The 24,491-nt window shown below is 41.6% G+C and overlaps 1 protein-coding gene across 4 annotated transcripts in view; it reads left to right on the top strand.

Moving 5' to 3' along the window:
* Positions 1–24,239, top strand: part of SLC24A2 (solute carrier family 24 member 2) — a 289,753-nt gene extending 265,514 nt beyond the window's left edge. For all 4 annotated transcript variants that reach the window (XM_070794474.1, XM_070794478.1, XM_070794477.1 and 1 more), the window contains 3 exons: positions 8,545–8,634; positions 11,380–11,546; positions 14,938–24,239. In XM_070794474.1, the coding sequence (XP_070650575.1) occupies positions 8,545–8,634; positions 11,380–11,546; positions 14,938–15,187 (507 nt within the window). In that variant the 3' untranslated portion in view covers positions 15,188–24,239. The remainder of the gene's footprint in view (positions 1–8,544; positions 8,635–11,379; positions 11,547–14,937) is intronic.
* Positions 24,240–24,491: the final 252 nt, after the last annotated feature.

Raw genomic sequence — 24,491 nt, forward strand, 5'->3', positions numbered from 1 at the left:
GCTCAATGCTTTTGCTTAGCTCAGGGAGGAAAATGAGGGAGACAGACAGGGTTTTCTAAATCCCCACAGCAGATCTAGTGTGATATGGCCCAGAGCAGAGGGGCCTGGTTCGCTAATAAGACTGATCAATGTTATAAAGCAGATAACCAACATGGACCTACTGTACAGCACAGAGGACTAGACTCAGTGTCTTATAATAACCCGTAAGGGAAGAGAATCTGAAGAATATATACACATAGTGTATATATATAGGACTGAATCACTGTACTGTACACTTGAAACATGATATTGTAAATCAATTCTACATCGATTTTTTAATTTAATAATAATTTTTTAAATAACTTTTAAAGAAAAGAGTGATCGATGTCAGTGTACAACTGCTGGAGCCATCAGGAAGACGTGCAGGAATGGGAGGAGGAGGTTGCCAGCGACTCAAGGTCCTGGAACCTCAGGGCTGGGTGGGACTCAGAGCAAAGGCTGGCAGAGTACTCGCTCCCTCTGTGATCCGAGTCAAGGAAGCTGTTAGGGAAGATCAGCGCTCTCAAGCAGGGACTCCTGGACCACAAACAGGACTCCACCATGGCTACAGTTAGACCTGCTCTGGCTGATGCCGTAATCCCCAGGGTGAAAAGCAAGCAGATGCAGCTGAACAGGATACTCCCCGTGCAGTGCCGCTGACTGGTCATTCGCTGAGCAGTACCCCACAGGAGCCAGCCCCCACAGCGTGTGCTGGGGTGGCCAGTGGGATTTTTCCCCACTGTACCCTGAAGGGCCATTGCTGTGTGGACTGGATTTTTTTCTGTCTTTTCCTGAGTATACCATGTGCTGTTCCAAGCAGAAATGAGGCTCTTAGGTAGAACCTTGGGTGTTCGTAGATTTCCTCAGCAAATATTTATTGAACACATATTATATGCCAGGCATCAGGCTTTATGACCTAAAAGAGACATAAAGTCATATCAGTCACAATTCCTCTTTTTTTTTTTTTTAATGTTTTGGCCACACCACGCTGGCATGTGGGATCTTAGTTCCCCAACCAGGGATCAAACTCACATCCCCTGCATTGGAAGTGCAGAGTCTTAACCACTGGACCTCCAGGGAAGTCCCACAATTCCTATTTTTAAGTTGCTCTAAACTCAGTAGAGGAAACAAAGCACAGCCTTACTAGTGAGAGCTAGGACTTCATGCTCTCGCTAGGACTTCCCTGGTGGCTCAGATGGTAAAGTGTCTGTCTACAATGCGGAACACCTGGGTTCAATCCCTGGGTTGGGAAGATTCCCTGGAGAAGGAAATGACAACCCACTCCAGTATTCTTGCCTGGAAAATCCCATGGACAGAGGAGCCTGGTGCAGGCTACTGCCCATGGGGTCGCAAAGAGTCGGACACGACTGAGCGACTTTACTTTCACTTTCACTAGAGGGAGCAGCTAGACTCAAACCCAGGTCTCCTGACTCTGGAGCAATCTCATGCTACCATGTTGACTGCAGTGGTTTTTCCCACGAGACACACGCATTGTGCAATCATGGGAAAGTCACATCTCAAATCTCGACCTCATATTTCCTCCTTTGTGAAATACAGGAGTGGAGGAAGATCTCTAAATTTCTGGCCAGCTTTAATGTTCTGTGATTCAGGAAACCATAGATAACCATCGATACAATAGTCCCAGTTTACTCTCAGAGCATACAGGCTTGAGTTACATGGTCACTCTTTGCATATATGGAATGCCAAACAAAACAAGCTTGCTGGTTGGTACAAAGGCCAGTAAGCAGCTTCTTGCTCATGCTCAGCTCAAGAGAGTTTCATTAGGTTTGATCTTGCATAAGTTAGCTTTTGTTGTATAACATCCCAAAACTTAGTGACTTAAAACAAGTATTCTTTTAGCCCATAATCCTCCGAGTTGGCAATGTGGCTGAGGCTTGGCCTGACAGTTCCACCTCTCACTTACATAGCTGGAGGCTGGTATGTCAGCTGGAACACCTTGATTCTGTTCCACGTGGTCTTCTGTCCTTAAGCAGTCTAGCCTGGGCTTATTGATATGACGGCCAAGTTCCAAGAGTAGTGAAAATGAAAGTCACAAAGCCACAAAGATCTAGTTTAGAGCCTGCATGCTGTCATTTCTACCACATTCTATTGGTCAGAGCAAGGCCTAAGGCCAGCCCAGATTCAAAAGCTTGGGAAACAGACCTTATCTCTCCATGGAAGGAATTGTAACGTGATATGGCCATTTTTTTCAGTCTGCCACTGTCCTCATGTCTTGCCACAGGGCCTCTTGAAAAATTACCCAGGGAGAAAAGAGACACTTGCTACTCCTCAGAGCCTGGTAGCTCTGCATCCTGAGTAGTTTTTGACTTACCCATGGAGATGAGCATCCTAAACCTTGACAATAATTACAATGAAAACAGGATTTTTTTTAATGTATACACATCTAGTTTCAGAGTAAATTATACCCCCACTTGTTTTTATTTCCACTCAATTTATATGCAAATTGTATGACAGTATTTGCTGAATTATGCATACTTTCAGCTCAGATAATTAATGTGGGTTTCACATTTATAGTTTTCTTAAATTAGTGGCTTTGTTTTAAAAGTCCAAGAACTGAAATGCAACCTTAATGTCTTTGATGAAAATTGAAAATAATAAAGGAAACAAAGACCCCCCCAAAGTTATATTCTCTCATGGCCTAGGATGGGTGTTCTTCCAAAACAGGAATGCATGAGATACCAAAACATGACCCATCAGATCTAGGAAGGTACTTACAACTCACCCAGGATTTTGCAGTTTCTGTCATGCATTAGTTCACTCACCAAGTATTTATTATGTGTCTACTGTGAACCAAGGATGGTTCTAGCAAGGATGGAGTGATTGGGGCCCTGAGAGTTTGAGTGACCTGTCCAAGCAAGACCAGCTAATAAGAAGCAAAGCCAAGACTCTAAGCCAGATGTCTGAGGTCATTTTCACCTCCCTGAGTTTCAGTTTTTTCATGTCTTAAAAATCAAATTGAGGTTAATATTGTCTAATAACAACTCCCATTACTATCTGAGCACTTGTTCCATGCAAGGAATTTGATAGACATTTCATCTGCATGAAATCCTCAGTACAACTAGATATTGTTATTCCCCTCATTTTACAGAAACTGAGACATAGAGAGATGAAATAATTTGTCTCAGGGCACATTGCTGGTAATTGACAAGCAAGGATTACTACTGGTCATAGTAATCCAGAGACCATACTTTCAATCTTTAACAGGATTGCTTTGAAGAACTTTGTTAAATATGTATGCCCCAGAACCTTGCACAGAGGAGATGCTCGGTGAATTTTTTTTTTTTTAATTTAAATAAGTAGATGGCCAATTTGTGCCACCAGCTAGTGTCCAGCAATGTTTTCTAAGCCAAGAAAGTATCATTCTGATGTACTAAAAACTTCTAATGAGAACATTAGCTATCAATTATACAAGTAAACCATTACATTGGGAACAAAATGGACACATGTGCCAGCCAGCACATGGACACAATTTGCTTTCTGCTAATTGGTGTGAGGCCCATCCCACCAGATGTCAGAATGAGCCACCATTACAAACCAGGAATTGACACACCAGACCTTGGCTTGAAGAGCTCTTTCTTCCTTGCAATGAGTATTAAGTGTTAGTTGCTCAGTCATGTACAACTCTGTGTGACCCTGTGGACTGCAGCCCGCCAGGCATCTCTGCCCAAGGGATTCTCCAGGCAAGAACACTAGAGTGGGTTGCCATTCCCTTCTCCAGGGGATCTTCCAAACCCAGGGATCGAACCCAGGTCTCCAGCATTGCAGGCATATTCTTTTACCCACTCAGCCACCAGGGGAGCCTTCCAATGAGACTGGTAATTAAATAACTGTACAGGTTCTACTGGGCAGTGATAACTGGAATGAGACCATAGAGTCCAAAGAAGGGGAATAATCCAGAAAAAAATGAAAGAAGGAATTACCTGGGCTGTGAAATTGGAAATGATAAGGTACTTTGATGGTCCAGAAACACTTAACCAAACTGCTGATGCATGAAAAGTTGATGCTTCCAAAGAAAGAACTGTATGGGAGGCTGGGTGAGGCAGATGGTCGTACAGCTGGAATGCTAGTCTGTATTTCCCTGATGTTCTTTATTTTCTGACATTCAGAGCACAAGCTAGTATTATGATGATAATGACCATTAAGTGTCCAAAGCTGGGTATATTTTGAGCATTATTGGCCCTGTCTTTTCTTTAGAAATGAATATAACCTGGATTCCTAACATCTAAGAATATGTGCTATATAGAGTCAGACAGACCTAGATTTAAATTTCATGTCTAGTTCAAGATCTAGGTACAGAATAGGTGCCCAGACTTTTCCTACCCCTAGTTAAGGATGAAGACCTGAAATTTTACAAAGAAAAATTATTTTTAATCTTTTTTTTCAATGAGCCCCTAATCCAACACTAGGTACATTTATATGTCAAATAATTACTAGTTAGCTTCTTGATTAAGACTTGTAAAAGATGATGCTGGTAACATCAGACCACCTGATCTGCCTCTTGAGAAACCTGTATGCAGGTCAGGAAGCAACAGTTAGAACTGGACATGGAACAACAGACTGGTTCCAAATAGGAAAAGGAGTACGTCAAGGCTGTATATTGTCACCCTGCTTATTTAACTTATATGCAGAGTACATCATGAGAAACGCTGGGCTGGAGGAAGCACAAGCTGGAATCAAGATTGCTGGGAAAATATTGATAACCTCAGATATGCAGATGAACACACCCTTATGGCAGAAAAGTAAAGAAGAACTAAAGAACCTCTTGATGAAAGTGAAAGAGGAGAGTGAAAAAGTTGGCTTAAAGCTCAATATTCAGAAGACTAAGATCATGTCATCTGGTCCTATCACTTCATAGCAAATAGATGGGGAAACAGTGGAAACAGTGTCAGACTTTATTTTTGGGGGGCTCCAAAATCACTGCAGATGGTGATTGCAGCCATGAAATTAAAAGACGCCTTACTCCTTGGAAGGAAAGTTATGACCAACCTAGACAGCATATTAAAAAGCAGAGACATAACTTTGTCAACAAAGGTCCCTCTAGTCAAGGCTATGGTTTTAATAGTAGTCATGTATGGATGTGAGTTGGACTATAAAGAAAGCTGAGTGCTTTATAAATAAAGAATTTATACTTTTGAACTGTGGTGTTGGAGAAGACTTTTGAGAGTCCCTTGGGACTGCAAGGAGATCCAAACAGTCCATCCTAAAGGAGATCAGTCCTAGATGTTCAATGGAAGGACTGATATTGAAGCTGAAACTCCAATACTTTGGCCAGCTGATGCTAAGAGCTGCTCATTTGAAAAGACCCTGATGCTGGGAAAGATTTAGGGCAGGAGGAGAAGGGGATGACAGAGGATGAGGTGATTGGATGGTATCACTGACTCAATGGACATGAGTTTGGGTGAACTCCGGGAGTTGGTGATGGACAGGGAGGCCTGGCATCCTGAGGTTCATGGGGTCGTGAAGAGTCGGACACAACTGAGCGACTGAACTGAGCTGAACTGAACTGAAGCATCAAATATGAATTACAGAGGTTTCCACTAATACATTGATTTGAACTGGCTCCTTTAAATATTTAATTCAATTACTTATTTTCTGCCTCTTGACGGGGAATGTTTTATGCTTCAGGGATATTTTTCGGATGAGAAATATGTTGAAATAATTTGATTCTGACTTGTGACACTATATCAATGAACAGATATGCAAATGTACAAAAACTTAAATAATAATAAAATAATATTTACATACTTAGTATGTTAACTAACCTGGAAAGGGGACAGTCTATGAAATGAGGACTCTCCCAGGATATCCAGTCCATGTGCCATGTTATAGTGTGGAGATTATACTCCATATCCTCCCAGAATGTTCAGAATCAAACTAAAAACAGGCTGCTGCTCAAACCACACTTGTGGCCCCACATCACAAGAGGGGCCCTTCTCTTCCCTATGACACAGCATGGCCGTGGGAGATAAAATGCTCATTACACCTAGGGTCCTGAAACAGTGACTTGTGACCAGAGGAAAAGAATGGAGACTCTAATCAGCTAAATGCCTTGCATGGGGAAACTTGGCACTGGCAATTCCAAGGCTCAGATAATCTCATCTCCAGCTGGAGCTACCTCCTTGCTTTAAAGGAATTTGCTTTTTGGACTTTTCTGGTGGTCCAGTGGCTAAGTCTGTGCTCCCAGCGCAGGAGGCCCAGGTTGGGTCCCTGGTCAGGGCTCAGATGATAGAGGATCTGCCTGCAATACAGGAGACCTGGGTTTAGTCCCTGGGTCAGGAAGATCCCCTGGAGAAGGGTAATGGCTACCCACCCCAGGATTCTTGCCTGGACAGAAGAGCCTGGCAGACTACAGTCCACAGGGTCACAAAGAGTCAAACATAACTGAGCAACTAACAGGGAACAAAGAACCTACATGCTACAACTGAAGATCCTGCGTGCCACAACTCAGACCCAGGGCAGCCAAATAAAAATAAACACATTTTTAAAAAAAAGGAATTTGCTTTCAAAGTAACTGTCTCAACCTCCACTTTGAAAATTGATTACTTTTTTCCCATAACCCATTAAATAGTACTCAGGTCCTCAGAAAGAGTCTGAGTCTGACATGTGAAAATATTTCAGCCAGATGTTTCAGGGGAAACATTTAAAAATAAGATTGTGGCTACTTACTGGGGTCTGATGTTTTTCCTCAGTTGAATCAAGACCACTGGTCTTACAGACATCCATACTAACCAGTGGCCCAAGAAAAACCACAGCCATTGAAAGAAAGAAAATGATTCTTGTGAAATTTAACAGAACCATGTGAATGATAATGAAAACATATATTAAAAACTTGAACTAAGTACAGAGAACGCAAGCCTGTTTGGAGCGATAAGACTGTGTTTGTCATTATTGATATTCAAAAGATTACCGTGTACAGGTTTATCTTTTGCTGTTAATGAAGCTCTCAAAAGCTGTGGCAGAAGTGTTCTGTGTGACTGCCCAAGGTCAGCCCTTCAGACAAGTGAGATAGTATTCATCCAAGTCAACTACATTTATTTCTCTGGGCAGAATTGGATGGTATTATCAAAGCAAAAACTAAGATTGTCTCTAAAAGTGGAAAGCTTTGAAATAAAAAGTGTTTGGTAATAATAAGTGGCTCTCTAAGAATATTATGCTTTCTGAGCATGTTTTAAAGGATCCCAATTTGCAAAAAGAGCATCAGTAAGACACCACTACCATCCAACGCAAGCATGGATTTCCCTGTAGTGGGATCAATAAGAAACATTGCATTTTGCTATCTGATTTGGGCCGATGTTTGAAAGAAATTTGAAAAGTGCTCATCCTGTAAGCCTGAGATTGCACAAAGCCTAGGGCTAAAAGCCCAATTCCGTAGTTGGACATTACATAGTTAAGGGTAGAGAACAGGAGAGGAAACATTCCCAAGAGTGTCTACTCTGCGACTCCCGTGGAGAGCAGCGCAAGTGGGCATCTGCTACTTGTGTGGCTCCAGTATCTGAGAGACTGGCCATCCTCAGGAACCTGTATTAACTGTGGTGATAGCTTCTTCTCTGTGGCTTTTCCTCATAATCCGCGGGGCTGTAAAATGAGCCCATTTGTTTTTGAAACTATTGATCTTTCTTGTTAAATGTAATTAATCCCATAGGCTTTCTGGCAGATGGATTATTATTAGGATACATGAGTCAAAGCGATAGAGACTGATTCTCATGAACTTGAAGAGGAGGTAGAAAAGGGAGCAGGAGAAGGAGGGGGGATATGGAGTACTGAGGGGTTGAAGGCAAGGTTGAGAAGCCAAGCCTTGGGAAAGGGCAGCAACAGAGAGCATCTGAGCACCCAGCAGTAGGAACAGACCTTCTCTTCAAAAGACTGCCATCTCAGGTGGGACGAACTGAGAGTTGCATTGACACATATACATTACCATATGTAAAATAGATAGCTAGTGGGAAGTTGCTGCATAACACAGGCAGCTCAGCCCAGTGCTCTGTGACAACCTAGAGGGGTGGAATGGGGGAGAAGTTCAAGAAGGAGGAGATGGATGTATACTTTCAGCTGATTTATGTTGTATGGCAGAAACCAACAACATTGTAAAGCAATATCATATAATTAAAAAAAAAAAAAAAAAAAAAGACTTCCCATCTCAGCAGCCAGTTTTATGATGGCTTGGCTTCAACCAATTTCACATTCCCGAGAGAAATCTTAATGTCCCAGCTCAACCAAGGGTTACTGATGGGTTTCCCCAGTGGCTCAGATGGTGAAGAATCTGCCTGCAATGCAGGAGACCTGGGTTTGATCTTTGGGTAGGGAAGATCCCCTGGAGAAGGGAATGGCAATCCACTCTAGTATTCTTGCCTGGAAAATCCCCTAGACAGAGGAGCCTGGCAAGCTTCAGTCCATGGGGGTCGCAAAGAGTTGGAGACGACTGAGCGACTAACACTTTCACTTTTCACCAGGATGGCAGATCACCTCGGTTAGTACTCACACTCTCCCCTCTTCCTGGTTCTCTTGCAGTCATCAAGGAAGTTTTTTCCCATCACGTTTTTCGGCTCCATCTCCTGGATCGCCGTCTTCTCTTACTTGATGGTCTGGTGGGCACATCAGGTAAGACCTTGAGAAGGACACACATCTGCCTGGCTTTTCTCTTGGCTGCCAGGTGGCTCATCAGTGTGTTTGCTTTCTGAAACTGGCACAAGGGTATAGCAGCTGACACACATATTCCAGGACTAAAGGAATTCACTCCACTTAACTTTCCCTCGTCTCCTGGCCTTTCTCTGCAGGGTGGAATCAAGTTGGCATAGCCCCAGACAGCTGTGTGGAGGAAAGGCAAGTCTATCCACAACTTGCCCTCTGCAGCCTGAAACCAGGCCAGCCTGGGCCTGGAGGAATGTCAGGGTTTTGCCTAGCTCTGCGACACTCCTTTCACTTGGACAGCCACTCACCTCATGTTCTCATCAAACTGGCTCTTAGGAAAAGACGTGGAGACAAAATGGTCTCCTCCTTGAGCCTGAATTTACAAAGTATTTCACTTTTACTACTTCTAACTCAATACCAGTCGTAATGCCCATCACCAGAATAAACTCTCAGGAATTGTTTGTTGTAACACATGAAAGGAAAAAGGAGGTACAAAGGTCTTATGTTTGGTCTTATGTTCTCAGAGGTACTAACAGTTACCGTTATTGACTGAATGTGTACTGCCTGAATATGCACAATTCACCTCCCTTTGTCCTTCTACGTGGGTATAAATTCTGTGGGGCAGGTAATATTATTATCCACAGTTTACAGATAAGAGTTAAGCTTAGAGCTAATTAAAGTTGTTTTAAAAATAATCATAAGATACCACTTCACAACCATTAGGACAACTACAACCAAAAAGACAGACAATACCATTTGTTGATGAGGGTGTGGAGAAACAGGATTGCATATATTTTTCAAAACTCACAAAACCGTACACTTTTTTTAAAAGGGTGAATTTTCCTGTATGGAAATTACACCTTAATTTTTTTTAGAAAGAACATATGGCATCACTAACAAAATCCACTGAAAATATTGGCTGATAAACCAAGTGTTATTCCTACAATGTATTTCATATTATTCCTATCACAGTTATTTTACTGACATTGACTTCAGATTACTCTTCCTCAATATTTCCAAAAATCAGTGGCCCCCTGAAGACATTCTGTTTGCCCCCAAGTCATTATTTTCTACATTCACGAGGAGACGTTTCCTAACAATATCCAACAGAAATCACCGCAGAAGTTTCAATCCCTGGGTCGGGAAGATCCCCTGGAGAAGGAAATGGTAACCCACTCCAGTATTCTCGCCTGGGAAATCCCATGGACAGAGGAGCCAGGCGGGCTACAGTCCATGAGGTCGCAAAGAGTCGGACACGATTGAGCACACCCGTTAAAAAAAGTTAAAAAGCTGTTTCTCAGCCTCCAGATTTCCAGGCTATGAATGTTTGCCATTTATAACATATATAATGGCCTTCTATAATAATTATTTTTATTCTTCCATGTACAGATAAAGAAAAAAAAGTGATTTTTTTCACTTACTGGAATGTATTGTTCCTATATATTTTTCTTTAGCCTTCCTCGAAAATATCCTACAAGCTTCGATCTTTTTCTTTACTTTTTAATGATTATCTTAATTCCACAGTCTTATTCTCTTTTCATTCTCTTGTAGAAAAATACAAACACAATCCCTGGAACAACTATAATTATCAAAAATAAAAAGCCCAGAAATACAGAATGCACAAAGAGAAGCCTTATTTGCCAATAATGAATGAGACGTTTCTCTTTCTTTTCACCAAAGAAATGTTTTTCTCTTTCAAAACATCCAGACAGCTGATCAAATAACAGATTCTGTTATTAAGTCTGTAGCACTAATTCTGTCATTTGCACCTTTGACCCGTAAAAGCTATAAATGATAGGAAGTGCACCATTTAGTGCTCAGCTATTTGTTATGCACAGGTTTGCCAATAATAGCTGGTTCCCACTAGCTTAAAAGCATAGTTGGGAGCTGCCTTTATTTGACGGTCACACCGCCCCAGAGCCTAGGGAACTGAACTAGTATACCTGCCCTCGTGGTTCACTGCTCTCCATTAGAAAGTGACAGCTACATGAACTATATGTCAATTACATCTCAATAAAACTGGAAGAAAAAGAAAGAAATTGAGGACCAAAGACATTGCCCAATTGGTCCAGTTAGCACTAAGTCAAGTACTTAATAAATGCCAGAGCCAGACTTGGAGCAAGGTCCTCTGATTTCCTAACTGTTGCTTTCAGCAAGTCTGCCTTGCTGACTTACAGTCCTATGTTACCAAACCCTAAAAATCCAAAATCAAGTTTTCTGTGGAAATGGTACAATCTAAAAATGTTTAAGAGTGGGTTACAGACAATAGGAGATGTTAAGGGAAAATGGGGACACTGGGTATCAATTCTTAATCTACAATCATAAATTAAGGGGCACATTTGCTACACGATCTGGTGCCATTGTCAGGCACTGGCCCATGGGGCCAATGACCAATTGGCATTTATAACTCTGATCTTCTGCTTCCTCTGCCTGGTCTTGACAAAAATCAAATAGAGGCTGCATTCTAGTCTTCCAGAGCTCTTTTTTCAGATTACCTATTTAATCCTTGTGCCAACATTCCTGATCTCTTGGGTCTGAGTATCATTAAAATATAAATCTTTCTGTCAACGACTGTGGCTTATTCATTGTTATTATCTCAACACCCAGCACAGCAGAGAGTAAGAATTCATTAAAAGGGAGTTGCATTGAAATGTTAGTGGTCTTGATGGTTTTGTGACTTCAAACACTCCTCTGTTTGCCCGTCATGGCTTTTAGGTTGGAGAGACAATTGGCATTAGTGAAGAGATCATGGGTCTGACCATTTTGGCCGCTGGGACTTCAATCCCTGACCTGATCACCAGTGTCATAGTGGCCCGGAAGGGACTTGGGGACATGGCCGTGTCCAGCTCTGTTGGAAGCAACATTTTTGACATCACCGTAGGGTGAGTAGAACTCATTATATAAAGGGTCACATCAACTCCACCACTGCCTTTGTCTTCTTGGAAGCTTGTGAAGTCATGACCGGTATCTCAGAGCCCAAAACCAACCCATACCAACAGAAAGAAAGGACTGGTAGTATCATTCAGTCTCACCAACTCCATTTTTTCATTTTCACAGAACTTCATGAAGAATAAGTTATCCCTGGACAGGGAGAAACACACACTTACATAGAGAGCGGGTGTTGTAGTAAATACTTTGAGAGAATTTCACCTAAAAAACAGCATTGGCTACATGTCATGAATATTCAACATTCATATGTGACTGAGATACTCTGGTAGTTTCACAGTACTTTTTTTTCCCATGTTCTAATTCTAATTAAAGTCCCCACCAGCCTCAGATGAGATTTGGAAAGCAGACTAAAACATAGGCCAGGATAAAAATATCCCATCTCCTTCCTTGGAAAACACTGGCAGGTTTGACATTATCATTTCTTTATCCAAGCCGGTGAAGATACTCTAGGTTTTTTTGAAAGTCAGATAATGAGCTCTGTTCTTACAGTTAAGCAAGCTGAAATTCTCAATATGAATGATCTCTAAAGTGGATCTGACTGGGGAGAGAAGCTGTTACTTCTATCATTTCATTTAACATGTCCAAAGTAAAAGTAGTCTCAAAAGTAACCCCAAAAGGCAGTCCCCTGAGAAAGTAAGACATAGGATATTATCCTTGTGTTCCTAGAAGCACTGGCCTCTTGGCACTTGAGTTTGGAAGACCATTAAAAATGAATCTTTCTCATTGAACATCGTGTTCAACACTGTTCTCACTTATCCTTTCCATTACCTAACATATAGTTTTTCATTCAGTATCTACCACATATGCGGTACATACATTTTTGTCTGTCTCAGCCACACGTGAGGTGCGTTTATCATCCCCACTTTTCAGGTAAGGAAACTGAAGGACGCAGAGTTCACACAACGAGTAATGAGACAGCTGGGATTTGAGCAGCATCTATGCTCTCAAGCCCAGCATTATCTGAACATAAATTATCTGAACCCTGCTCTGAGCTTCACTGTCTGTCCCACTTTAGAGTTCAAAGGGGCCCTCTCCTGCCACACTGTCTTCCTTTGCTGGCATCTCTCCCTCGAGACCCCTCAGTGCTTGTCTGTCTGGAAAACTCCAGCTTACCCTTCCAGTGTCAACTCGTGTCCTGGTTTTCTGATTCCTTTAAGCCTGGCCTGGAGGCTCGTGCTCCTGTATACACTCTGTGTATCTGTAGCTCCCCCTCTGTCAAGGTCATGTATATCTGTCTGCTAGACTGTGAACTCCCCAAGAACAAGAACTCCCCAAAACCTAACACAATGTCTAATGCATGGCAGTGGCTTGGCACATGTGTGTAGAATGAATGGATGGATGAGTGAATGAATGCCTGAAAAGGTGTATTTTTAAAAAGAGGGACATCCCTGGTATAAACAAGTGTTTCTCAGTTCTACTGCCCACACATTTAAAGTAGTTTTCTTGGTCAATACCTTGTACAAATAGAAAGAAAATATTCTGTAGTATAAAAAGAGAAAATCTTACATGGGAAATGTTCTTTGAGATATATTTATCATGTTTTCAAAAAGTATTCTAGTGAATTACAAAATGCTTTTTGTTCACTGTTCTTAAATTATACATATGTTGTAACTTAAATGGAGGTTTAAAGAAAATCATCCTATGTTATAACTTAAATGGAGGTTTAAAGAAAATCATCCCTAATCCTAGTACCCCCAAACATTTAACTTTTGTGCATTTTTCTCTTAATATTTCACAAAGTTTTCTTAGTGAATAATCAGTTTTGCTCTGTTGGAGGGCTTTTATTTTTCCATTTTAAAGCCATTTATGCCTAGCAAAGAATAGGCCTCGAGTAAATTAGTAAGTCAGCCATTTTTCTAAGTTTCTTCATAGCTCTCATAATTAATATTCTACAGCTTCAAAATATTCAATCTTGTTACTTTCAGTTTAACCATTACCCTTTAGTAGGACCTTTGTATTTTTTCAGTTTTATGATAGCATGAGTGTTTTATGAAACTTTATAAAGAGAAACATCTCTTTAAATTATTTTATTAGGGTACATTTTTAAAGAAATATTGATGGATCAAAGATTATAAATATTTCAATGGCTATTGATGTAGTATATTTTTCCAAAAGGTCTCTTCCAAGAATTTATACCAATTTACAATATTATTAGCAATATATTGAGTGTAACAGTTTCTCCATAGTCTTGGTAGCATTTTTTTTTTTTTAATTTTTAATTTAATAATTTTAAAACATGTGTTCCCCATCCTGAACCCTCCTCCCTCCTCCCTCCCCATACCATCCCTCTGGGTCGTCCCAGTGCACCAGCCCCAAGCATTTTCTTCTTGATACATACTCAAGGTAAAGGATTTAGAAATACACATAAAGCATAATACAAGCCAACATATAAGCATATATAAAACATAAATACAAACCAACACCTCTCTAATTCATTATTGAAATTAAATTGCTATTTTTATGTGTATCCTTTTTATAGAATCATATCATGGGCATTTGCCTGTATCATCTTAAGTTTATGATTTTAATAGCTATATAACATTACATTGACTTAACAGTTTGCTATTTAACTAACTGCCTGTTATATGAGATTAGGGTGTCCTGATGTTTCACTACTCAGAGTAACACTGGAATGATCATCTTTCTGAAAAAAGTTGCCTCTGCATTTTGAATTATTCCTTCTGCTTGATCCCTGACAACCAAACTGATAGGTCAGAAGTATTAAAAATGTTGTATTTGCCCCAAAGGGTTTTTACCTGTTTGTAGTTCTGTCAACCGCAGCTTCACCAGAATTGGATGTGTGCATGCGTGTGTCATTGTCAGTCTCTGTCTCCATTTAAAAAATAATAAGTTGGCCATTTTCACTGCTAATTTCTATACCCTTTTCAACATTTTATCATCTCCTCCTGTCACGCTGTACACATCCTCCAACTCATCTCTTTAGGGCTAAGGATAACACTTTAATCTTTGAAAGGAATCCAAAAAAAAATTGTTTCAAATCAAATTCAGACACATGTATAATTTTTTTTAATTAAAATTGAATAAAAAAAGTAAAAAAAAAAAAAAGAAATCACCTGCAGCAACCTTTGATCTTATTTAACCAGAGAACAAATTCTCTCTGCTCTCCCTCATTCTGTCAGGAAATAAAGGTTTTTAAAGGTCACTTGACTTCCATATATGATCGCCTGGGCCAACCAGGCGCGAGTCATGGTGAACTTAACAGGACACTGGTTTCCGATCAGACCCCAAGCAGCTCATGTTCCATCCTGTGCCTTCCTCAGCGTGTCTGACTATGCCCCGCGTCTACGCTGCTTCTCCCCACAGGCTCCCGCTGCCCTGGCTCCTCTACACGGTCATTCACAGGTTCCAGCCCGTGGCCGTCAGCAGCAATGGGCTCTTCTGTGCCATCGTCCTCCTCTTCATCATGCTGCTCTTCGTCATCCTCTCCATCGCCCTCTGCAAATGGCGGATGAACAAAGTGCTGGGCTTCATCATGTTCGGCCTCTACTTTGTGTTCCTGGTGGTCAGCGTCCTCCTGGAAGACAGAATCCTCGTGTGCCCTGTCTCCATCTAGCAGGAAAAGCCATATCTTGAGCCAACAGCATGGACAGTCCCTCCCTGCTCTGGGTTGTAGGCTCTGTGACCTCCGGAGAAGAGGCAGCAGGCCCACAGCCTGGGGCTTTCTGAGCGTCCCTCCTTGGCGGATTTGACGAGGGATGGATTTGCGCAGGGCCAGCTCATTTCATGGGGCTGCTCCCACCCTTGCCTCCTGCAGCAGCTCCATTCAAGTGACAAACAGATCCCTGCGTCTGGGGCTTCTCAGCCTGCATCGCTGACAGGTACTCCTTGCTGGTCAGAGGTATATTCGTCATAATGATGCAAACAATGACAAAAGTGATATATATACATATAAAATATACATATTATATATAGATGCACCTGAACACACCCCTGCCTGTTCCTGTACTGATACCTCTCCTTCCACACCTAGAGAGTAGTCTATACCTGTATACAGACACAAAGAAAACTTATATATATATATATATGAAGTCATATGTATATATATATATATATATGAATACAACTGCATCTTTTCAGGGACAGCTCTAATATATTTCTAGTACCTATTTGAAGAGGGGCATCAACCTTCAGTCTGAGCTTTACCTCTTAACTGCAAGAGGTGAGCTGAGAGAATCATTGCTGTGAACTTCAACCTACCTTGGACATATTGGGATTCTGCCTGGTATGACGGCTGTTTAAGGAATATATGTTGCAGGAGGTAGGACTGGGTGGAAAGGGTCCATAGAGAACCTAATATGAGCCCTCCAAAACATTCCCACAAGCCAAACTGGGAAGACCATCTGCCCAATCTAACTGAGGTACACTATCTGAAACCCACAGGGTTATTGGGACATCTGGAGGTAAAACCCAGGTTGGGCAGATGCTGGTTTGGGACAAGGGGGAGGTGACCAGGGTTGGGTTTGGGAGAGGTTGTTTGTTTTTTTATATAGTGCCCCAGCATGCAAGTAGAAAATATGATTGCAAACCAAATTAGTGCTCTTCTAGGACAGCAAAACTATATAAACTGAACCTATATTGTTCCAATGCATGTCCCATTATCATCCAAAGAAGGGGGCACATTTAGCTGTAATTGTCATTCAGACGTATCTTGATGCTAAGGTGCTTGAAGTATAATCAAAATGCCTGCCAAGAGAGCCTGGATATGCACTAAGAAATGCCATCCAGCAGAGGTGCTCAGTGGAACTTGCTCCCTAACGGTGTGGTTCTTTAAAGCATCTTCCAGTGTGGTCATCAAGGGCTTCAGTGGCTGAAGAAAGACATCACTCTTCCTCCAACCAGTAGAACTAGATTGACGCGGATCGGTACTGCGTGGACTGAGGCAGCTTAGAGCTGTTTGGAAAGGTGTTTGTTCACCAGGACGTTTTCTGGGTCCTCTGTCTGGTAGTTCCAGGACCAGGACTTGGTCTCTCCTGCCATGAGGGTCCCCACCAGGGAGTCTTTCCAGCTCACAGAGTGCACTGCAGACTATGCTCAACAGCCTCTTTACACTGGCTTCAAGCCAGTCACTCTGAGGTTCTGATTTCCAGAGCATTCATGGGACATTTTCATTTCATCCATTCAGTACTCACAAGTTCTGTTTGACACTTTGTATGATTTCTCAGGTCTATGGCAATAAAACCAACAGAGAAAAAGGTGAGGCAGACTAAATGAGTGAAAAATATGCAGTTTTTCATTTCCCCAAACCTTGCATCCTTATAATCATTTGAAAGTAAATAGAAGACACCCCTTATCGTGTAGCCCTCCTACATCTAAGTGGGCACACCCCGCGTCTGAGGACTACTCCACGTGATTTCCTCTCCCCAGTCTGTTGTGTCAGTGCTGCTGCTATGATCTTGCTGTGAGCGCATCCCTCCTAACACAGGGAGACAGAATGCAATGCTCACAACGGAGTAAAGATCAAGATCAAGCTCAGCATTCCTTCCACAAAACCTCAGCTCACCCTACACAGCACAGCAGTCACAGGCAGTGCCCACTGTTGCTCTTCCGAGTGGAGGCCCAATGGGAAAGCAAGAAGCCACAATGGCAGCAGCCAAGATGCTGGCCCAAAAGGCCAGCTTCCCAGTCTCTCCAGCTTTGCAAAATTGAGTGGTCAGTTGTATGAGAGAGAGATCCAGGTATCCTGCTTCAAGGGCAGGATTTTGTGTTGAGACAAGAATTTGTGCTGATTCCTTTGAAAGAGAAGGAACCAGTGAACATTGAGTTAGACACTCTGATGGCTTTCCCTGTGTGTTACTTGAAGGGGAGCAGAGTTGTTTGTTGTGTAAATATATATTATTGACTGGTTTGTTGTGTGAAAGAAGGATTGAATAGGTGACTGACTCAGCAGCAGATAAACTGTGTAAATCCAGAAAGGATGAGAGGTGTTGGGTGCAACCCTGTTCTTCTTCTGGCTCTTCCCTGCCTCCTGTCTGTCTTTCCTGTTCATTCTCAGCTCACGGTGAAGACTCGTACAAGCAGCCTGAAAGCGTTGACTTACCTGGGAGCTCCCTTCTGAAGGAGTGTTGTCAATCATGAAAATTGATTGCATTTGAGAAGATGCTATTTCCAAGCCCACTTCCCACCTCAAGGGTGTGGAGTGTCCGCTCGCTTGCCAGTATGCAGGCGTCTGTCCCCCATAAGGTGTCTGTGAGGTTATGTGCTGGGCTTGGCTAAACCCAGAGAGAAGACTATAGGTGCAACAGTGGATCTTTAAAAGCATTTGAATTATTACCATAATTATAAGAAAGAACTTTCCACAACATGGTTTTCTGAGTAGCTCATCCCTAGGGCCTGTATAAATACATATGTATCTTCATACCAAATCTATCTGTACACTGTATATCACTTACATCATCACCCTCTGACCCAATTATATTCAGAATTCAAAAGCAGGGAGCATCAAAGTTTGCCTTAGTGAAGGAAAAGGGAAGACATGCACACCAGTGACCAAAGGGAACATTTCCTCCTGCTCGCATGAGGTGTGCTTTGTCCACAAGGCCATCCAAACATCCACATAGGCACCTTTCTTGTATATTTTCTTGCCCCAAGAATATAGATTCACAGCCTTAGAGAAGTCGCCAGTCGTACCGCTAATGTGGATGTAGAGGCAAAGAATACACGATGGAAAAAATTCGTGTTTTTTTCATGGGGAAAAAACTTAGAGTACTGATAACCTCTTTGCTTTTCTGGAGCAGGGTATAAAATATCAAAAATTCAAGAGCCCACCTCTTACTTTTTGATCTAAAATAAACAAGCTGTCCCCAAGTGGCTCCCTTTACCTGCAGTGAACCAAGCAGGTCTTGCTTGCTGTCACCTCCCCTGACACCCTAGGCAGGCTCAGGACAGAACAACTTGGCTCGCGCTGAGAATACTCAAAAAGAACCTTCTCAGTTGCATCTTGGAATGCCCATGCTGAGTCCAGCTGCCTTCTGAACCTGACTGACCCTAAAGAACTGAGGCTGGAGATGAGACGATCTGCAGGCAGCTTCCCAAATCTAAGCTGAGCCAGGCAGGGCAGATGAAGAAAACACAGCCATGCAGAGACTAAGGCAGAGGGATGTTATCAGTTTGGCCGATGCAGCAGAATTTCCTAAAGCCTTGCCCAGAAGATTATAAAAAGAGGCAGGGAACTGTTTCATATTCGGGGAAAATGCTTTGTAAGGCTTCTAACAGGTGTCAGCTGACAGGGGCCATTATAATTTATTTTCTAGGGAAGACGTGAATCAGGTGTTTGGAGGCCTTTCGGCTAAACACAGCTGCCTTGCCGATGAGACATTTGATAATATTAATGTACATCCCTGCTGGGCAGGGAAATTAAGCTCACTCCCCACCATTGCTTACAGCTCTTACACTCCCCTGTGACTGGAATGAGCTGTCAAGGGGAGCCCTGCCACCCCCAGACCACCTTAACAGAAAGCTGGCCAGGGATGTGACAGCAGCTAAAGCTGCTGGCCAGAAAGACAGCTGGAAAAGACGGGACTAATATTAACCACTCTGCTGAAATCGCTAATTGGCATATCTGACATGGGTCTAATGCCCATCTGAATCCAAGCATTTCAGAAAACTTCAATCTGCTTTCTTCTATACATATACCAACACACACACACGCACACACACAAGATTAAAAGCATGCCATGCTCCCTACACCTGGACAGATTGTTACTCTAATAATTAAGTGGCTGTAAGTAGCAGCTCTGCTGCTGCTGCTAAGTCACTTCAGTCGTATCTGACTCTGTGCGACCCCATAGACAGCAGCCCACCAGGCGCCCCCATCCCTGGGATTCTCCAGGCAAGAAGACTGGAGTGGGTTGCCATTTCCTTCTCCAATGCATGAAAGTGAAAAGTGAAAGTGAAGTCACTCAGTTATATCCGACTCTTCGCAACCCAATGGACTGTAGCCTACCAGGCTCCTCCGTCCATGGAATTGTCCGGGCAAGAGTACTGGAGTGGGGTACTTCTCCAAGTAGCAGCTCTGTTCTAGAAGAAATAAAGGAAACCTGTTCTCATGGTGATTTCTGGAAAAATCAACTGTCTCCTGAAAACTTGTTTCAGAAGCTAATGTCCAGACTTGCTAAGCCAGATCTTACATAACCACTTGGCTTAATATTTTTAAAAGACTTATCCTCAACTCCTGAACCTCCCTCAGCAAGACTGTCTTCAATTAGTAGGTAACGGCTGGTCATGAAGAGAGTTAGTGCAAAATAATAAGGAAAAGGAAGAAATGGAGAATTAATTTACTTTTACTAGGATCCCCAAGAAAGCCAGTGTCCTGTTGAGATATATATATATATAGTGTTAAATAATGACAAATTTCAGGCTTTTTTTTCACACTGAAAGAAGTTTACATAAAGTCCCAGGAAAAAAAAAAAAAATGTTCTCTGTCAAGAATGCCTTGGGAAGAAAGGTAAGGGCCTCCACTCTACTGCTCCTTGCCTTTGTAGCTTTATGTTTAGTTTTTTAATCCCACAGCTTCCTATTCTTTGAAATACCTAGCTGACAAGAAAAGCAAGAAGACATACTCAAAGCCAGATGAACTCCTTCCTTATCAGGAGACGATCACGCTTGTGTTCCCCCCACTTCACGGGGAGCTTTAAAATGGCACTGACTTTGGCCAGATATCGCCGTGAGCATTTAGATGACTGTAGAAGACACAGGTGCGCTCCTGTTTGTTGAGGAAGTCGTGCACGCTTTCCACCTTGATGCCTGTAAACAGTGTGCTCACTGCCCCTCTCCCCACATTCCTCCCACCCGGGGCATCTCCTTGCCCGGCACCCCCTGGTTTCCATCATGGTCTTTGGTGACACTTTTCTTTAAACAAAGTGAGAATAGGCAACAGGACCCAGAAATCCCCAAGTCAGCCAGGTTTTTTAGAAAAATCAGCCTGTAACTGTGACTGGATAGACAGCTCTATTCAAATCAGTGAACAAATAGTGAGAGACGCTATGGAACACCAAATTAAGCCGAAGCCCTTCCACTAAATGATTGATTGACAGACTGAAACACCTTAAAGAATTTTTTTAAAGGAGGTAAAAGACCTTGGTCTGAAAGAGTTCCATGGAATTTACCTTGAGTTTGCCAAAGGTTTAATTCTGTCAAGAGAGCTTGTTCAACCTATCACCCTGATCCAAACGACAGCCCCTTTGTAGGAGGAATCCTTAGCACTGATGTTCCTGGTATAACCCAGACCCATCAACTGTTAACATTGACAGCCATCATGTCAGAGAAGTCTTCCTCCAGTTCACCCCTGACCCCCCAGGGAAATGAGTTTACCTTTTTTTTTTTTCCGTCTGTTCAGCAGAAAAGAGCTGCCTCTGGGCACTGTTCACTATTTACCCCTACAGAGCTGGGAGTCACCACTATGGGACCCTTTCTCTGTTTTCATCCAAAGTATCTTTAGATTTTTATTTCTGAGTCTTTTTTTTCTAACCCTCAATAATTTTTAAATTCTTCTCTACTAAGCCTTTAAGATGCTTGATGTTGCTCTGAAATCAGGAACCTTTTGACTAATCATGACACAAGTATAAGGTATGAAAAAGATGGAAGGACAGCCTCAGACCCAGTGTTTGCCCCCGTTTCAGGACCTCTCTGTGGCCCTTACCTTTTAGAAATTCGCACTTCGTTGCTAATTCACACTAACCTCATATTCCCTGACTTCGTATCTTTCTGCAAGGCATTCGGGTGAAGCAAGCGTGTTTCTCAGCTTGCCTGGGTGCATTTGGTTGAGTGTTCTTACCTCCAGGAGCCCCTCTTTCTTGGGCCTTACTAAGTTTCAATCTGTTTCTTTCTAATCCCACTTCCAATCTTCAAGTCTAGGTTGGGCCGAGTGCTTACTCCCCTTCCGGGTTCTCACCACCAGCCTCCCCGCTTCACTTGTACCTGGCAACTCTAATGAGCTTTTCCTTCATCTTTGCATTAAGGTGAAGATAGAAAAATGCTAGCCCTGGGTCCCCAGCATCTTATGTTTTTTATAATCAACTGTTTCTTCAGGGTGGGGAATTCCTCCTCAATGATACTAAAATGTGTACAGAATTCACCACCACAAGAGACTAGAATCTCAACTACACCTTAAGAGCACCAGAGGGCCTCGACTCAACAAGTACTAATAGGCATTTGTCCTCTGGTGAAAAGTTGAGGCTCTGGTGAGGTCAAATTCATGCACTTAGTCTTTAAGGTCACAATCCTACACTCATTAAGAACTCAGAATGGGGGAGACAGCACTGGAGATCATTCAGAAACTCCGGATCTACACTTACCTGCATTGATTTACCAAAAGGAATTTGCATTTTTGCTCTCAATAGGAAACGGGGGAAATGACTGGACTGCCTCTCATATCCCAGTCTTGCAGCACATTTACTTCCTTGTGTGGTGGGCTGGATGGGAATTGTAAGATCGTTGACTGGTGTCCTGGCCCGGGAAAATGGGCTGCAGTTCACCAAAAGGCTGGGAACTTGCTCCTGCATTCTCACATATTAGGTTGCACGTTCCTTTATAGTGGATCTGAAAGTAACTAAGACTTTGAGACTGATAGTTCTTGAAAAGCACTCAACTAAACAAAAGAGAATACTAATTTTTTAAATCATGTCATCACAAAAGAAAAAGAATGAATGTGTGGATGAAGCCTGCCTGAATCCCTGAATAAAATAATTTTAACGATGAAATTACATGCATGAATTAAGAGTAGAAAATTCTTTGCCATTTAATTAAACAAATCTCTAATTCTTCTCATCAGGATAAAACTGAAGGACAATGGATGCCTTTTGGGTTTTTTAATTTTTTAATATTGCACTTTATAGTACTTCATAAGAGACAATTGTCTTAATTAAAGCCATAAAATACCAATAATACATATATTCAGGGCTTCTGAATATAGTCAATCAATAAGCAGTCCATGAGTCATTCCTGTTTTGTATTGTTTGTTGTAAATTGGAGTTTATCTGTTCTCTTTTTAAGGCATATAATTATTGTTCTAGACAATCCTAATCTACTGATAAAGTTTAGATGTGTACTTTAATAAAACTGAAAATCAAAGAAATTTTTCATTTCACAAAAACATTCTTCACTTTCAAAATAGCTTGTTAAATAGCAAGTTCTAATACTACAGTGGAAATATTTTCCTTTTTTAAGTTATAGATTTACTGTTTTTCAGGAATCCATTTGTTATGTAAAGCAAGGTTCACCCATAAGAAGAGTGAAATGGATAATTAGCAAATATACACCTGGAAAATTTAAGGTTTGAGTTCTTATATAAATACAGGATGGGTCTAAGAAGTTCCCTTATAAAAATGGCAAATAGAGATATACAATTTATCAATAATTTATTCTGCCTAAATTATAAACCTTCCTTGGGAAAACATGTAAAACAGAAGAATTCATAATGCATTGGGGTTTTTTTTTCTTTTCTGCTAAACTACATAATTCCTGGCCCAGTATGGTAGACTACCTACATACGTATACATACAGATGTTCCCACAACTGAAAACTTTAATGTTATACTTCAACAGAATTTCTTATATGATTTGAGTAAAAGCTAAAAAGAATGGCTAAAAGGCACTTAAAAGCCTAGAAATATCAACCACCTGGGTACCTAAATTATCCATACAGAGTAAATAAGTGTGTTAAATTGACCAGCCCCATGAACTTTATGTTTAATTGGCCATTTGCCCTAAAGAAAGATTGTCTGGACCTGGAGGGGATGATGCTTCTGTTGGGGGCTCTTTTGTGGTCAGAAGTGTTTCTTGAAAGTGCAGAGACTCTCCATCTGGACGAGGGGACCTATGTTGGCATACAATTCTGTTGAATCCTGCACAGAGTTCATATGTGTGCCCTGCGTCTAGCCTGGATGTTTTTCTTCTGCTCCACTTTAAAAAAAAACTCCAGAAGCAACAGCTGCCATCTCCAAGCAATCTGCAGTCTCAAAAAAGCCATCACAGAGTAACCAAAACTATCTTCCTGGTTTAATGAAGTGGCTGCTAGCACTAAAGGAGAGGTAAATTATACTTTTGTTCTTTGTATCATGTTAAAACATAGAACAGGTTATCAACATTGACCCCAACATAGGCATTTGGCCTAGAACTTGCAAACTGTTTCTGGAACAGGTTATATTACAGATATCAGAATGCCATTTTTGTAAAGGGTCTTTTTAGGGATAGATGTCATCTCACGTTTCCTCCATTCACCTCCATTTTAAAGACGCACTTGCCCCTACAAGAATCCAGCCGATGCACTTCCAAATTACTTTTGTCGTTCTGTGTGTGTTTTGTTCAATATGAGCAAGTTTTCGCTGGCTGACAAGACGTATGGAAATTTTGCATCAGTTTATCCTCTGTGAATATGTCTGTACATAGATTGAAAGCTATATTTATTTGTAAATAGGCTGTTTGGAATAATATGTTTCTGTCACATGGACTTCACTCTGAAAAAGGGCGTTTCTTCACTGTGTTCATGTTACACTTTCCACACCTTTGTGCTTCTACTACTGGTAATCAACTCATAGAATATCTCACTTTATGTAACTAAGTCTCCCTGGTGTGAAAAGTAATAGAAATAAAACTATTGACTCAAAAGAAGTGTTGTTTTGGAATAATCCTTACCTTTGGCTAATTGAAACTCTCAAGATCTCAAGAAATTGACACACCATTGTAGACATTTCACTGCAAGGATTCAAAGGAACAGAGGGCAATCAGGACTTACTGTTCATTTTGACAACCATTTACTGAGTGTTGATTAATGTCATTTGATTTTTAAATTTCAGAGAGAATCTTGAGAACTGAAAGGACTACTCTAACAACTGGGTTTTAATTAATTAAACATATTGAAAA

The sequence above is a fragment of the Bos indicus genome, chromosome 8 (assembly GCF_029378745.1).
Source record: "Bos indicus isolate NIAB-ARS_2022 breed Sahiwal x Tharparkar chromosome 8, NIAB-ARS_B.indTharparkar_mat_pri_1.0, whole genome shotgun sequence".
NCBI lineage: Eukaryota > Metazoa > Chordata > Mammalia > Artiodactyla > Bovidae > Bos > Bos indicus.